General features: G+C 40.0%; 1 protein-coding gene across 6 annotated transcripts in view; it reads left to right on the forward strand.

The window, feature by feature from the left end:
• The window catches only part of STXBP5 (syntaxin binding protein 5), a 385,959-nt gene that overhangs the window by 123,748 nt on the left and 245,667 nt on the right, over window positions 1–16,544 (forward strand). For all 6 annotated transcript variants that reach the window (XM_083176191.1, XM_083176190.1, XM_083176193.1 and 3 more), the window contains exon 4: window positions 8,160–8,260. In XM_083176191.1, coding sequence (XP_083032317.1) covers window positions 8,160–8,260 — 101 coding nt within the window. The remainder of the gene's footprint in view (window positions 1–8,159; window positions 8,261–16,544) is intronic.

The raw sequence follows: 16,544 nt of genomic DNA on the forward strand, positions 1-16,544 counted from the left end.
AAGACACAACATACGCTTTATCCCAAGGATCGAGCACGGTGGCCAAAATGCAGTGCTCTGAATTTAATAGACTGACCACCCTTGTATCCTGGCAAAGTGTATGAAGGGCTTAATCCATAAGACCTACATTTCTTTGTGGAATCGCCACGCTTTAGCTCCTCCTTAACTTTCTCCAGTTTCTGCAACAGCTTGATCAGGGGAAGGTGCATCCGCCCTCCTTTGCCTATGTCATAGGTGACTGAGTAGGCTTAAATGGCCTTTTGCTGCTCCTCCATCCTCTGCAGCATATAGAGGGTGAAGTTCCACCATGTTTCAACCTCTTCTTTGAGGTAATTGCAGGGCAGGTTCAGGAGGGTTTGATGGTGCTACAGTCTTCGGCAGGCAGTGGCAGAATGGTGAAAGTGTCCCGCATTTATTGTGTGGGCAAAACATGGCACATGTTGTAATTTTCCCATATGTAATGCCCTCACAAAATTACTGTCCGATACCACAAATCCCCTAGAGAGTCTAAGTGGGGTAAGCTCAATGATTTCCTTCAGTTTCTCTAAGAGGTTGTTGCTGTTTTGCCTCTCAGTAAAACCAATGATACACAGCGTAGCCTGCCTTGGAAGGTGCTGGTGTTCAGAGATGCTGCTGTTGCTGTGGAAGGCGATGCATCTACTCAATTGGATGTCACAGTCATATAGTCCTCAATTTGCCCTGTACCACTTGTCAACATGTCTGTGGTTAAGTGGACAGTGGGTGCAACCGCATATTTCGGGGCAGTGAGGACACTTTTTCAGATGTCTTTGTACATCCTGTGTTTCTAGTGAAGTGGAATCTAGACAGGATTTGGTACCGGGAACACAATACCTCAATCAGTTGTCTAAATCCCACTCCATTAATGGCAGATACTGAATGCATGTCTAACAACAACATAGCTGTCAAGGCCTGAGTTATCCGCTTTGCCAGAGGATGACTGCTGTCGTACTTGGTCCTCATCGCAAACGACTGTTGGATGGTCAGTTGCTTATTGAATGAAATAGTGGTATTCCGACTTCACCTCTGGGTGATAAAGTACTCCCAGCAGCTGCGGCAGCAGTAGGTGTAGCACCCTAAGATCCTCCGGAGACATCCCAGATAGAAGAGGATTCAGTCATGCTGATGACATTAGTTATACTTTGGGTGCCTGCACACCGTGCTCGGTTGTTTGGTGCTAGCTGCTTCACCTTCCAGAAGACCGGTCTGGATTGGGTTGACAAATTTAGGGTTGGATTAGTGCAGCGCTCTGCTCCTTGGTGTATATAAGAGTTGAGATAAATGACAGGCAGGATTTGGATGCTCAATAATTATTATTATTGAGCACCCAAATCCTGCCTGTCATTTATCCCACCTTTCATCCCAGTGCATGAAAACCTGGGATGAAAACGCTGGGATTTAGGTGTCACTGGATTGTTTACATTCATAGCCACAGTTTCTTAACTACACAGTGACTTATGAAGGAACTTCAGATGACGCATAAAGGAGGATGTCCCTATGTGGCCAACGGCCTTACCCCTGCTTATTGCAGCTTTACATAAGCTACATATGGCAAGACAAGTGTTGTCTGGATCTAAATAATAAAATTCCAGACTAAAGAGGTGGATTTTTTGTCTTCTGCTCAGGCATGGTGATGGGCATTGTCATCCCATGGACAACAGCTGTCTGGCCCAGTGCCTCATTTAAGCAATCCACATCACCATCAGCATCCTCCTTTTCAACTTCCTCCTCTGCACCAGTTACATCAATATCCTCCTTCTGGAGTACTTCAACATTGACACCTTATATCTCAAATTCAAGAACTTGACTGTTGGTGATCATTCCAGCATATGCAGAGGGCCCGCAAAGTGATGGGAATTTCACAACCACCAACACCCTTGGACTCTCCTTGGGGATTTGTGATCCCATATTTTTAGAATGCACACTTGTTTGCTGTGTTTTTTACGACAGCTTTACTCTCTTTAATTTTCTAGCGGGGGAGGAGGAGGGCTTAGATCGTCTTGTGAATCTGAACCACTAGTCCTGAACATAGGCCAGGGCCTAAGCCAATCCTTGCCATTCCGTACCAATGGACTTTATCGGCAGTACCACTGGACTGAATTTCTGCAGCAGTATCACTGGACTGGAATTATACAGCAGTATCACTGGACTGGAATTATACAGCAGTATCACTGGACTGGAATTATACAGCAGTATCACTGGACTGGAATTATACAGCAGTATCACTGGACTGGAATTATACAGCAGTATCCCTGGACTGGAATTATACAGCAGTATCCCTGGACTGGAATTATACAGCAGTATCACTGGACTGGAATTATACAGCAGTATCACTGGACTGGAATTAAACAGCAGTATCACTGGACTGGAATTATACAGCAGTATCCCTGGACTGGAATTTTACAGCAGTATCACTGGAATGTAATTTTACGGCAGTACCAATGGACTTTATCGGCAGTACCACTGGATGGAATTTATGCAACAGTATCACTGCGCTGGAATTATACCGCAGTATCACTGGACTGCAATTATACAGCCTCCTCTAGCAACCTTAAAAGCGGTCTGCTGTATGGGGCAGCCATTTTCCGAGTGTCACTTCTCATTAGCAGCAGTAGCCGGGAGAGCCAGGACCTGGCGCGCAGACAGAAGCGCTGGCGGCAGGAGCAGAAGGCAGTGCCATAACTATAGCCCTGCAGCCCCCCTGGCGCCCGCACCCTCTCATCGCCTCCTCGACACAGTGGGGGCTGCGGGACTATAGTTACGCCACTGATTGGATTGGAATTATACAACTGTATCCCTGGACTTTAACAGCAGTTCCAATTGACTACTGATAGTACCGCTGGACTGAATTTATTCTGCAGTATCACTGGACTGGAATTATACACCAGTGTCACTGGACTGGAATTATACACCAGTGTCACTGGACTGGAATTATACACCAGTGTCACTGGACTGGAATTGTACACCAGTGTCACTGGACTGGAATTTTACAGCAGCATCACTGGACTGGAATTTTACAGCAGTATCACTGGACTGGAATTTTACAGCAGTATCACTGGACTGGAATTATACAACTGTATCCCTGGATTTTAACAGCAGTTCCAATTGACTTTATTGACCGTACCACTGGACTGAATTTATGCAGCAGTATCACTGAATTGGAATTATACAGCAGTATCACTGGACTGGAATTATACAGCAGTATCATTGGATTGGACCTATACAGAAGCACCAATGGATTTATGGCAGCACAGGACACCAGCACTAAGCAACACAGGACTGGACTTAAATACACCAGGTCGCCACCCCCAGAGATCACCACAGCACCAGAGAGACCTCTTCCACCCTCTACCCTCTTCAATGCCAGAGTGAGTGAGTGGTATCGTGGAACTTATATTGAGTCCGGATATCAAAAGATCCAACGACGGGAATCCCTGAACAGTGCTCAGGTCTGTTCCCTGATCTGGGGTGTTCGGCGGTATTCGGATTTCGGAAATCCGACCCACTCACCCCTACTTATTTCTCACCAAGGCTTCCAGTAAACCTGTAAACCTATAAATGGAGAATGGATAGGGGGCGTACACTGCGCTGGTGGGTATAAGGATTCAGTTACATTAATCAACAGGTGCCAATATTGATCAAATATAGACAATTTATTAATATACAGTAAATAAAAAAAAAAAAAATATATATATATATATATATATATAGTAATATTTTTTAAAAATCAGTAAAAAGTAGATAAACATGGATAGCCACAATGAATAGCAATATTTGCTTTGGGTAAATGAAGCTTCTGGGGGGGGGAATGTATATATTGAACAGTCCATACGATACCGTATTTTATGGAGAGAAAAGGGTGAGATCCAAAGCAATTATTGCTATTCATTGTGGCTATCCATGTTTATCTACTTTTTACTGATTTTTTAAAAATATTACTATATATTTTTTTATTTACTGTATATTAATAAATTGTCTATATTTGATCAATATTGGCACCTGTTGATTAATGTAACTGAATCCTTATATCCACCAGCGCAGTGTACGCCCCCTATCCATTCTCTACCTCTTCACGGGTTTGACAACCCCATTTCTTAGTACACAGCAGCTTTGATAAGACAGCCCATTTCTTGCGCCCCCCAACCTTGTGATAACTTGTTATCTTTTGCCAACCTATAAATGGAGTCTTTGTTAAAGTACTATTGGTTTACCTTTTGCCTTTTCTTCTTTACTTTTTTGTTTGTACTTGCAGTGAAATGTTGTCTTTCTGGTATCTATAAATAGTACTGTAACATTTAACGGAACAAAGGTGACTCAGTATATTTCTTGGGTAAAGCTCATTACAAGTAGGGAAACACCAGCCAGCTGTAAGACACTTGACACTAAGTACCACGGGAGATATTGTGGATTGTGATTATGAAATGTAGACATATAACCACAGTACAGTTAATGCCCAGTTTGTCACATATCTTCATCACTAACCAATCCTCCCTGTTAGGTAAACGTACCAAGTCAAAACACCCCAAACCATGGGCAACTCACCTTTATTAGTTTCCTGAGGTACCTTGCCCATGGAATTGTCTCCCCCTTCAAATAGACGCTGATATCCTGGTCTTCCAGTGACATATGCGACTGCAGGAAATTATAGTGGTATTATCTTTGTTGCAGAAGCAACAATCATTTAGGGACAGGAGGAGGAAGCACGGGTGACACTTTAGAAGAGGAGTGAATTCAGCAGCAATGATGGCAGATGTTTAGGACAGGAGGGAATGGAGGGGGACTAGAACTGAGATAATTAATCCAGCAGCGGCTAAGGGTGCTTTGTTGGGAGACTTGGTTGCATTAAAATGTCAACTGCAAGATAACACATTCAGAATAATTACCAGTATTTTTTACTTGAAATTCTGTACTGTTTTTCTAGTTGCTTTTACCAGTTTAACCATTTTACTGACGAGACATACAAAAACTGCTTGGAAATTGACTGCTTTTTTTTTTTTTTTTTGTTATTTAATAAAATTGAAAATTTACGTTTTTACAAATGTATTTAAAGATTTTTTTTTTTTTATCCTGAGATGTCTCGCCCCTGAACATCCCCCATTACACAGACCCCTTTTCTAATTTTACATCATACTCCTGAATGTTAACAGATTACCCCAGGGGAAATAGATCCCCACTGCAATTTTTCCCACCCCTTATACCCCTTTCACATTGCATAAATAACCCAGGTCTTACCCGGGTTATTGATGATTTGACCCAGATCGATGTGTGATATGAGAGCACCACAGTCAATAACCCGGTTCAAATAACCAGATAATTCAACCCGATAAAAAAAAGAAGGGTTATAAACGGGTCATACCCGGGTTATTGTGCATTAAAACTGCAGACTCTGGTTATTTCCTTGCTCTGAGTATAGAGTGCTGATTGGTTTCAGTGTCCAGTCAGCTGAGGCCTGCAGAGCACACAATACTTTTCTGCGCTGCACAGTGAGGACAAGCATAACAGCATGAAATTTACTATACTGCACTTTACAGCCATGTCAAACTGGAGTGATGAACAAATCATGGAGTTGCTGCAGATCAGGGGTGAGGAGGAAATCTCTAGGCAAATCACAGGCACAGTCAGGGATGCGATAATTTATCGCAATATCAGTAAAATGTTAGCAACATCTGGCTTTATTAGGACCCAACATCAAACATTCCCCAGCCCACCCCTTTGTGTGAACATCACCCCCTCCTTTGTTCAGACCTCAGAGACCAATAAAGTACTTTAAAAATGACATCACGCTGGTTTTAACATGGGTGACCCAGGTTGAACAAAAATGCACAAACCCTGCAATAACCTGGTAATAACCCAGGTCAATCTTGCGTTATAAACATCTCTGACCCGGGTCTAATCCGGGTCTGATCCAAGTTCAATCATTAGATATTCATATATTCACTGCACCCGATCGTTAATATGCACGAACGGGTGCAGTGAATACTGGGTCCCCCGCTGGCTATAGGGGGGGGGGGGGCAGCCTGTGCTGCCTGGGTCCCGGGGGGGCCCCCTACCCTCCACATATGTTCTGGGGCATCCAGGGAGACTTTAATCTCCCTGGATGCCACCGTCCCACGGCTCCCTGTCAGCTCCCTGCCGCGGACGCTCGTCCGCTGCAGGGGTTAAGACTCGCCGTGAGTGGCGGCGAGTCTTAAATACGTTGAATAGTGGGAGCAGGAGGCTCCGGAACACAGAGAGTGCATGGCGAGAGAAAAAATCTCTCGCCATGCACAGAGAATTTTCCTCATTGAATACTGGCCTGTGAGGAGACCTGCAAAACATGCACTGTGTGGGGTCCTGAGTTTGAGACCCTGTGCACTAGATATATATAAGGTGTGCCCAAATGAAAGGGAGACTTTTGCTGTAGCGGTGTTTTATCTAATCGCAGTAGGTAAATGTGTTTGCCAACAGATGGCGTGCCGTTTTCCCCAATTGCGCATGTGTGGTGAACGGCTTCGCCTTAATTTCTTCATTCCTGGAAAGTAGTTTTGTTCGGTCAAATACATACATAAATACCGAACAGCGCATCTATCGGGAAACATGGTCTCCTTGTCATTTGTGATCACACTTTATACTGTATGTATATATAATATTATATATAATCATATGCATATGTGTGTATAGAGCAAAAGTTTTTTGCAGGTGTGAAAAAACTGCTGCAAAGTAAGAATTCTTTCAAAAAGTGTTAATAGTTTATTTTCAATTAACAAAATGCGAAGCAAATGAACATAAGAGAAATCTAAATTAAATCAATTCTTTGTGCCAAACGTAATAGGGTGTGAGAATCAGAAAGTGAGAGATTTTGGGAGCGTTTTCCCATTTATTTTTTAAAGTGGCAATCATTTACATTTTATAACCAGGTTGTTTTTGCCATGCAAATGATTGCCGCTTAAAAGAAAAAAAAACCACACAGGAAAAACTCATAACATCTCTCACTTTCTGATTCTCACACCATAATACATTTGGCCCATCACGTGACCTCCCTTTGCTTTCAAATCAACATCAATTCTTCTAGGTACATTTGCTCACAGATTTTGAAGAAACTATCTTTGAGTAATGAAAACAAAGGAAATCTATCCCTACATTTTTATTGTTATTTTCCTAAGACCTTGGCTAGTGGGACGGGATGATTCTATATCCAAAGTGGGGTTGTTACACAGTGGATCGTGGGTACATTGGTGCAATCATGTATTGTGTTACTGGGTAATAATGTCAGCGTTTTGTTTTAATGCTTTCTAACATTAATAATATTGTTTGGCTTTCATTAGATTTATTTTATATCTTTCAGTAAAACATTTACAGCTTTTAAATTACTATTACATCTGAATATATGTAGATAGACTAAACATATTAACATGTAACACTCAGAGATACATGAAATTGAATTTAAGAACAAGTTCATGTTCACAAGCGCTCTGTTGCCATGTCCCTTCGCTGCCGATGTTGTGATTTAAAAAAAACATCTGGTTTAAACCAAGGTGGTTTAAACGAGCCAACTCTTGTCAAAAGTCTGTCAGAACTTTAGCTGTTGTGTGTAAAGGCCCATACACACTGGGTGACTTTGAGCTGAAAGTCACTCAAAACAGCAGGTTTGAGCGGCTTTCAGCTCGAAGCCGCCCAGAGTGTATGGCCTGGCGATAAGTGGTGAGCGCTGCTGCGCGTTCCCGCAACATCACCAGGAAAGCCATTCATCTGCTGGTTATACCAGCAGATGAGCGGTTTTCAGGACGGTTTTGCATAGCGCTCCGCTATGCAACGCCGTCCTCCCCCCTCCGTCGGCGCCGGGCAGGGGGAAAGCTGCTCAGTGTGTATGCACTGAGCGGCTTTCTCCGCAGCGATGATTGTCATCATCACTGTCCATACACGCTGGGCATAGTCGCCCAGTGTGTATGGACCTTAAGGAATACAGTCCATCTAGCTACACCGTAAAGTGAAAGATAAATGATTTTCGTTAGTGTGGAGAAGGGATGGATTTTTTTTTGCCGTGGAGTTCTTTAAAGTGACTGATTTAAAAGCATTAGTGATACAGTATAATATGTTGTTATTTATGATAAATGTCTTATTCATTTTATGTTTAGCTCATATATTTGTTTTCTTACTGAAAGGGAGCGCTTGTGAGTGCCTTGACGGATGACACTTTACACCTTTGGAATTTGCGACAGAAGAGACCTGCCATATTGCATTCCCTGAGATTCACAAGGGAACGGTAAGAGAAACCATTAATCTGACTAATGTGTTGATTTGTATTTTAAAATCTATCTTTAATTTTAATGATCTCTGTTTTCTTGGATGCAAATATAGAGATGATTGTCATTTTGTGATTCAATTAAAAACTGTATTACTATTCATGTTACATAAACAAATCCAAAATGTGTTGCAGCAATGAAACCTTAATCCGTGAGGGAAGAAATGGTGGCATTTGGGAAAACCTTTTGGTAAAAAATGTAAGGGGTTGATATAACATAACAAGTGATTAAAAGATTGGAAAATGTTACCAGTGGAGACGTTTCCCATAGCATCCAATCAGCTGACACCTTTCATTTTATAGAATGTACTTGATAAATGCTACCTCATAGCTGATTGGTTAATATGGACAACATCTAAACTGATCCACTACTCCAATTGTTTTGTTACTTGATACATGAATCCCTTAGTGTGCTATAACAACTGTCCAATAACCCAGTAAGAACAGTGGTAAGCACCCATTTTATTTTTGGGCAAATAATGAGCTGAGGCCCTAAAGACACAGTACCTAATTTTATGTACTTATGATCATAATGCCGTAAGATGGGCCCGGCCATATCATGGTATATAAACAAACAAATGATGTATTATTTTGTCTCAGGGAAGCATCTGTAACAAGCATAAATTAGTGCTTAATCCGAAAAAAAAAATTAGAATTTTTGTTTTCTATAGTTTAATTGATGCAGTGGTCTGCAGTAGGCTGTGCTTGCAGACTTGGGAATAAAACTAGTTTTTATACATATTTTGGAGCTTTTAAGTTGTGCTTGTTTGCTTCATAGAAATTTTCTGTAGAAATCTTAATGAGACCGGGTATCCCTAAATGTTTCCAATAAAGATAAATGGAAACAAAATGATGTTAAATGATGAATTCATACAGCACAAACTTTGATCACTGCTCTCTGAATGTTTGGATGTATAATGCTCATTATGAAAGTGACAAGACTATTATTTTGCATTGTATTGATGATGCACATTTTGAACATTTCTGCTTACATACTGGAATAGGCAGAAATATTCTGGGATTTTGCATTTATTAGATTTAAATACAGACAGAACTTGAAATGCATAAGAGATTGTTTTTTTTTTTTGAATATTTATTCCAGAATGTAACTGAATGAGCATCTTTCCTGGTAGCACTAACTCCTTTGATCACTTTAAGGGAGGATATATCTGTTCAAAGAGTAATTACAGGTTTATAGTGGTACTTTGTGATAGCTGATGTATGCTTTTAATAGATCAACCCTGATTCAAAACATGTTGGTTAAGCTTGCCTTAACAATTAGATTTTTTTTCCAGTACATTTCTTAACTGTTCTGTTTCCAGAATGATGTACTTTGTATTGTCCTGTTTATATCATTTGGTTATATAAGGCCAAGGGATGTACAAATTAAAATTCAAGTGTATGTGTATATTTTTATTTATATATTTTTGGGTTTTATTTTTATTTTAGGAAAAAACATTTAATCTCTTATTTATGTTATCAACTTTTATAATGTGTTCACAAGATAGAACAAATCTGATTCTGCACACGCCATCTTGTGTAAATAGACGCCTCCTGTCAGCTTCTCTGATCCGCTGCTGTGTCTGAAGACACAGCATAGTATCATCTGCATGAACATTGGTCACCTGATCACCCTCATGTTAAATTATATTTTGAAGACGTGCCCCAACAAAAGAGTTAATTTGCCTGCTGTATTGTTATAACCCTCAGGTTAATGAAGATGGCTCATTTTTCATGCCGCCAGGGCAAGGAAGTGCAAATCGCCTAACATCAGAGATGCTCGTAAACCATTGGGTTTGCCTACTTCTCTGAATTAGGCTCTAAGATTTGTATTCCATTGACCTCTGTTGCTGCTGTAAAGCATATTAGCGTATAATGCAGCACTAGTGAAGGTGTAGTAGAAAGTGTTTGGTGTTTTAAGATCCAGAGACGAACACCAGAGGCAGAATGGGGGAAGGAAGGGGTGTTCTAATGTCATCCGAGTTCATTAGATCCATGTTTTTACCATTGATAATGAATGCAGCCAAGGCTACAGATGTGAAGGGTGGTCAAGGGCAGATGCAAATTACGGACTATGATGACTGTCGTTGGCACTAGTCAACTCTATTTTTCAAATGCACTGCTTACATTGTTTATTGCTTTCATCTCTGTACAGTAAGAAGGGCTTCTTCCCGTAACTTTGATACCTATGGGAAATAAATGTTTTCTCCCAATTGGTAGACCTACTTCTTTTATTATTGCATCTTTAAGTAATAAAAACTAAGGAAACCTATCCCTGCTTTTGTTCTTAGAATTTCCTAAGTCCTTGGCTAGGGAACAATTGTGGAAATTTAGAAGTGGCTGTATGAGACATGTAAGTGAATGGAATGTGATAGTTGTAGGAGAAGTGACATTATGACACTCTGCTGTATACGGACACACTTCACCCACTGTTTATGAGCGTATACAGTAAACATTGGAATTATGGCATTACTAGAGAATTTCCCAGAAATGTGTTAGTAAAATTGTGTGCTTTATGGAATATAAAGATTTATTTAGCAACATATTAAGATACAGAGATAGAAATATATTTAAAAAAAGAATCATTCCAAAATCACTTTTATAATTACAATAACATCCCCACATATCCTCTGTCTGTTCTCATACCTTTAAATGATTAGGACAAGCTTGTACACAGTCTAGCAAATCATTTTCTTTCCAAGAAAAAAGAGAATATGAATGTAAACAAAGCTTTCTCCCCTCGCCAGAAATCTAAATAGGAAGAAATGATTTGCATAATTTACTCTCCTCTGCCATCCCCTTTCCCTACCCCAGGGTTATCTTTCTATTCTAGATTGCGGATAAAAAGGGAATAGATTGTAAACTTGTTACTAGAGAACACTGGCAAAGGTATTATCAGTACTGGAAATATTTACATTGCATTTGGGTGCTAATTTCCAAATTGAAGAAAACAATTGCATTGAAATGCAATGCAAAAATAACACTTGCAGACATAGGCTGTGATATTACAGTAGGTGCGATCCTTTTTTGGCTGTTAAAAAATGTCCTGATACTGTAGCAAGATTTCGGACTAATGGTCATTATTCTACTATCCAATTTTATAGGCTTTTTTATCTGCCGAATAAGGACCTGCAATTATGCAATGATGGTTCAGGTCCATAAATATTGGAACATCGACACAATTCTCATATTTTGGGTGCTATACACCACCACAATAGGCTTGAAATGAACCAACCAAGATGTGCTTTGTCAGCTATTTCCTAGTTATTTCATCATCAATTAAGCAGGTAAAAGGTCTGGAGTTTATTCCAGGTGTGGAATTTGCATTTGGAATCTGTTGCTGTAGACTCACAATATGAGATTCAAAGAGCTGTTACTATCAGTGCAGAAAGCCATCATTAGGCTGGTAAAATCCCCCACAAAAAACCATCAGAGAGATATCAAAAACATTATGTGTGGCTAATCAACTATTTGGAACAGTCTTAAAAAGAAAGAAGGCACCGGAGAGCTCAGCAACACCAAAAGACCCGTAAGACCACAGAAAACAACTGTGGTGGATAACAGAAGATTTACTTCCCTGGTGAAGAAAAACCCCTCCTCAGTTGGCCAGATCAAGTACACTCTCCAGGAGGTAGCTTTATATGTGTCAAAGTCAACAATCAAGAGAAGACTTCACAAGAATATAGAGGGTTCACCACAAAATGTAAACTATTGATGTGCCTCAAAAACCGGAAGACCAGATTAGACTTTTCCAAACAACATCTAAAAAAGCCTTTACAGTTCTGGAACAACATCCTTTGGAAAGATGAGACAAAGATCAACTTGTACCAGAGTGATGGGAAGAGAAAAGCATGGAGAAGGAAAGGAACTGCTCATGATACAAAACATACCACCTATCATCAGTGAAGCATGGTGGTGGTAGTATCTTGGCGTGGGCATGTATGGCTGCCAATGGAACGTGTTCCCTTGTATTTATTGATAATGTGACTGCTGACAAAAGCACCAGGATGCATTCTGATGTGTTTCAGGCAATATTATCTGCTCATATTCAGTCAAATGCTTCAGAACTTATTGGACGGACCTTTACTGTGCAAATCGACAATGACCCGAAGCATACTGCAAAAGCAAACAGAGTTTTTGAAGGCAAATAAGTGGAATGTTATGCAATGGCCAGTCAACTGACCTGAATGCGATTGAGCATGCATTTCACTTGATGAAGACAAAACTGAAGAGAAAATGCCCCAAGAACAAGCAGAAACTGAAGATATTTGCAGCAGAGGCCTGGCAGAGCATCACCAGGGATGAAACCCAGCGTCTGGTGATGTCTATGCGTTCCAGACTTCAAGCTGTAATTGACTACAAAGGATTTACAACAAAGTATTAAAAAGTGAAAGTTTGATTTAGGGTTGTTTAGTATGTCACATTCTTTTTTTGTCCCTTAAAGTGGAAGGCACATATAGAAACCGTTGTAATTCCTACACCATTCACCTGATTTGGATGTAAATACTCTCAAATTAAATCTGAAAGTCTGCAATTAAAAAACATCTTGTTTGGTTAATTTATTTATTAACAGTTTCTTCTATAGCGCAGGATATTACGTTGCTTTTTACAAAAGGAGACCGTGTTACAACAAACAGGGTATTTACAGACAGTCAAAAGGTAGGAGGGCCCTGCTCGCAAGCTTACAATCCTATGTACTATGTATATTCCCTATCACATGTTACAGTACACTCTCATATACTGTCACACACTCATATACTGTACACTACCTACAATTTTTTTTTTTTTGTGTGTGTGTGTGGGAGGAAAATGGAATTTGCCGAGGAAACCCATGCAAATACCAGGGAAATATATAAACTACACACAAATAGGCCTCAGGCACTTGGTGTGTGTAAGTTCTTATGTTGTTGTTGGTATAGAATTGCCCAAAGCTCATCAAAAGTGTGAATAGTCATCAGGAAAAGTATGACAGTTGTTGCAATACTATAGCAGCGCTTCCATCGCTTTCCCTGCCCAGATATTTCGGGCTGCTTTAGCCTGCAAAAATACACATCCATATTTTCTGTTTGTGACCATCATGCATTTTACCTATCATGCATCATAAAATACTAGTATTTAGGGTTGTTTTTTCTTCACAGGTAAATATACTGTAATGTTACAAAAGCGTGTATTAGCATCGTCTCATCACCTTAATGCGTTGTCCTCTATTCCTCCCTGTGACTATTATTCTTGAGGTTAACCATCACGCAGAATCATTTGCTGCAAATGTATGTTGGCAGAGCCATTTACATATTTTGTGTATAGGTTTCTTTTTTTGCAGTACTGGTTTCTTTTTTTATATATGAAAATGACATGCTGGCGAACGGCAGGATAGCTGCATTAATCTTAAACTTGCATATGAGATAAAAGCTTCACGGTTTCCATTAGCTCGCTCCTCTCTTCTTTCCATGTTCCCAGTAACTGTGTTGCTTGGCAGCCACATCAACATGCTCATCATTTAAGTGACAGGCCCATTTATATACTTATTCTACAGTCACTTATTACTGCTTAAAATCAGGAGCAGGGACTAAGCATACATTACTAGATCTATGCACCTTGTGGAAGGATGCACTGATTGACTCTTTCCCTGTCATCTTTTAGGGAAGGACATCCGCACCAAAGGCTTGTTCACAGCTTGCATATATTAAAAATAAGGTTGTGCGTGAAAAGAGCGACATTTCCAATTTATACAGCTAGCATAAAACAAACAACCATCTGCTTGACTGAGCCTCAAGATTCTAGACTATAATCAGAACCTTGACTATAATAGAGTCCCCTGATAAGGGTTCTAGCAAAAAAAACAAATGTTCACATCACAAGTGTACATTGTTACACGATTTTAGCAGCTGCAGGCTCTCACAAACTTGCCAGCATTCTAAAATAATTTCCAGGGATACTTTGTGGCTGAATAAATGAATCTAAGTATGTAACGCATGATCCATTCTCGGTAGTCCTAGGGAGTACTACAATTCCCAATATTTCCTGTTTATTGAACTTCTCTACAATAATAAGTGCTAAAATATTAGAGAATAAGAACAGATGGTAAGAACTGCATCCAGCGTGCAGAAAACAATTGGTGTTCAGTTATTCCAAACTGAAAAAAGGGATATTTACACATTAAAAACCTGGGCCTGCCCCAAGGACAGTTGGCAACCGTGCCCCTAGCTTTTGACAGTCAGCCTGATGCCTCATATAGCTGGGGAGGGAGAGTCTCAGCTGAACATAATCAGTCCGTTAGCTGGGTTTAATGAATGGACCTAAGGACTGGGAAATCAGCCCACCCAACTCAGGCCCAAATGTAACAGCCTGTGGGCAGCGGCAAGATTTTGGCGATGTCCTTGAGACTTAAAGCAGCAATTTATTTTTAAAAAGAAAACTAGGTTTTGCATTAAACAAATGCTGTTTTAATTAATTTAACACATCAAAGAGATCTTTCAACTTCCTGCAGCTTGAAATCTGTGTTGTTTGGGCCCCAATCTAATTTCTCATAGGGAACGAACCCCAGATTAGATTCTGTTTAATATCAGAGAAACATAATGTATTTTATTTACCTTACCATACATAGGTAAGAAACTTGTGTTCTCCCTATACCTCCCAAGCAAGAAGATATATATTCTGCCATAACCCTAATTAGGCTCCTATATTCTGCCATCCATGGAGACTCATTATTCTAGGCCAGGCTGTGCACATATATATTTATTTATTGTTGTAATAAAACTTAGAACACATGACTTTCTATTCATACTTAATATGTTTTCATTCAACATTATTTCGCATATATATATATATATATATATATATGCTTGACTAGGTAATATTCTTTCTAGAGAAATAATAGACTGTAAAAATATTCTTCACTGCATAAAACGTTTTAATAACTTCTGATTTGGACGTACTGCAGAATATGTAAGTGCATAATGGTAATTAGTTACAAATTGAAAATTAGTCATTTGTTTTTGTTTCTTTTTAACCGTCTTTGGTGCAGTCTGTTGCTTTTCACATTCCTGTACTGAGTCTAGTTTTGACTCTTTTGAGGTTAGTCACATTACAAAAATAATAGCAGTTGTACATTATATGTTTTTGAACAATTTGGGGGTTATTTATTGAGGTGGGAATTCTATTGGGATGTTGCTATGGGCCTTTTTGGGTCCAGGGATGTATCTTATATATAATATTCTTTAGTCTAATTGCTTGTCCTGTTATGCATTCAGGCAACCTTGGATTGAAACAAAGTTGAGGTGGTCCACTAGATTCCTGACCATGTTTTAGGGGGGTACTTTGACCCAGGGAGCCTGTTCTGGGCCTTCAACTAGATGTATTTTGTCAAAATTTCAGAGTGATAATATTAGATGTTGGTTAAGTGATAATGAGAAGCGTTTAATTGGGAGCGAGGTTTAATGGGGTAAAAAATACCCTTGTATACCTCTCACACAAGTTTAGATTAGTATGAGTATGCACGCCCCCCGATACCCACAGTATCCAATAAAAAAAGAAAATACTCCCCGGTGGGCTCCCCTCCTTCTTTACACTGGGGAGGCAGCTTCTAGGCATTCCAAGGGCTACAGGGAGGCTCATGATGGTGCTGGGAGTGAAAGCTTTGCACCCGCGACTCATTTATATACATGATCCGGGTGCAACTTACTGCTCCAAATGGTCACTAGCAGTCATTTTGCATGTATGAAATTGAGCTAATTGGAAAGTTGCAATTGCACCTCAGAGGTGGTACTGCTGAGGTCCCGAAACAAGTCCTGGTGATTTTTCCCAAACATAGCGATTTTAGGAAAACTAATACTTGCTCTGGAGGTGAATGATAAAAATACTGCAATTGAAAACCAAAAAACCTGTAGCTACGGGTAAACATTCTCATTTTTTATTTCCTGCTGGCAATTGATTTCCGCCCAATGTATTCAAATAAAAAAAAAACATTCCATGTTAAATGTTCAGAGCTTATTAAAACTGATAATAAGTAATGATTAAAGTAGAACATCAATATGAGGGAATGCTGTTGTAATTGCAACATGTGTCTGGCAAGGACTTGAGTGGGAACATGTTATTGAAGAATTAACTTGTAGTGGTTTCAGTAACATTGCTGGATTAATATTAGGGCACTTGGGCGATCACCCAGATTCCCCCCCCCCCCCCTTTCCTCAAGCACAGGGGCATCCACCACACATTTTTGGAGAGGAGTGCACTCCAGCACCATCTC

Source organism: Crinia signifera, chromosome 3 (assembly GCF_055691185.1).
Source record: "Crinia signifera chromosome 3, ASM5569118v1, whole genome shotgun sequence".
NCBI lineage: Eukaryota > Metazoa > Chordata > Amphibia > Anura > Myobatrachidae > Crinia > Crinia signifera.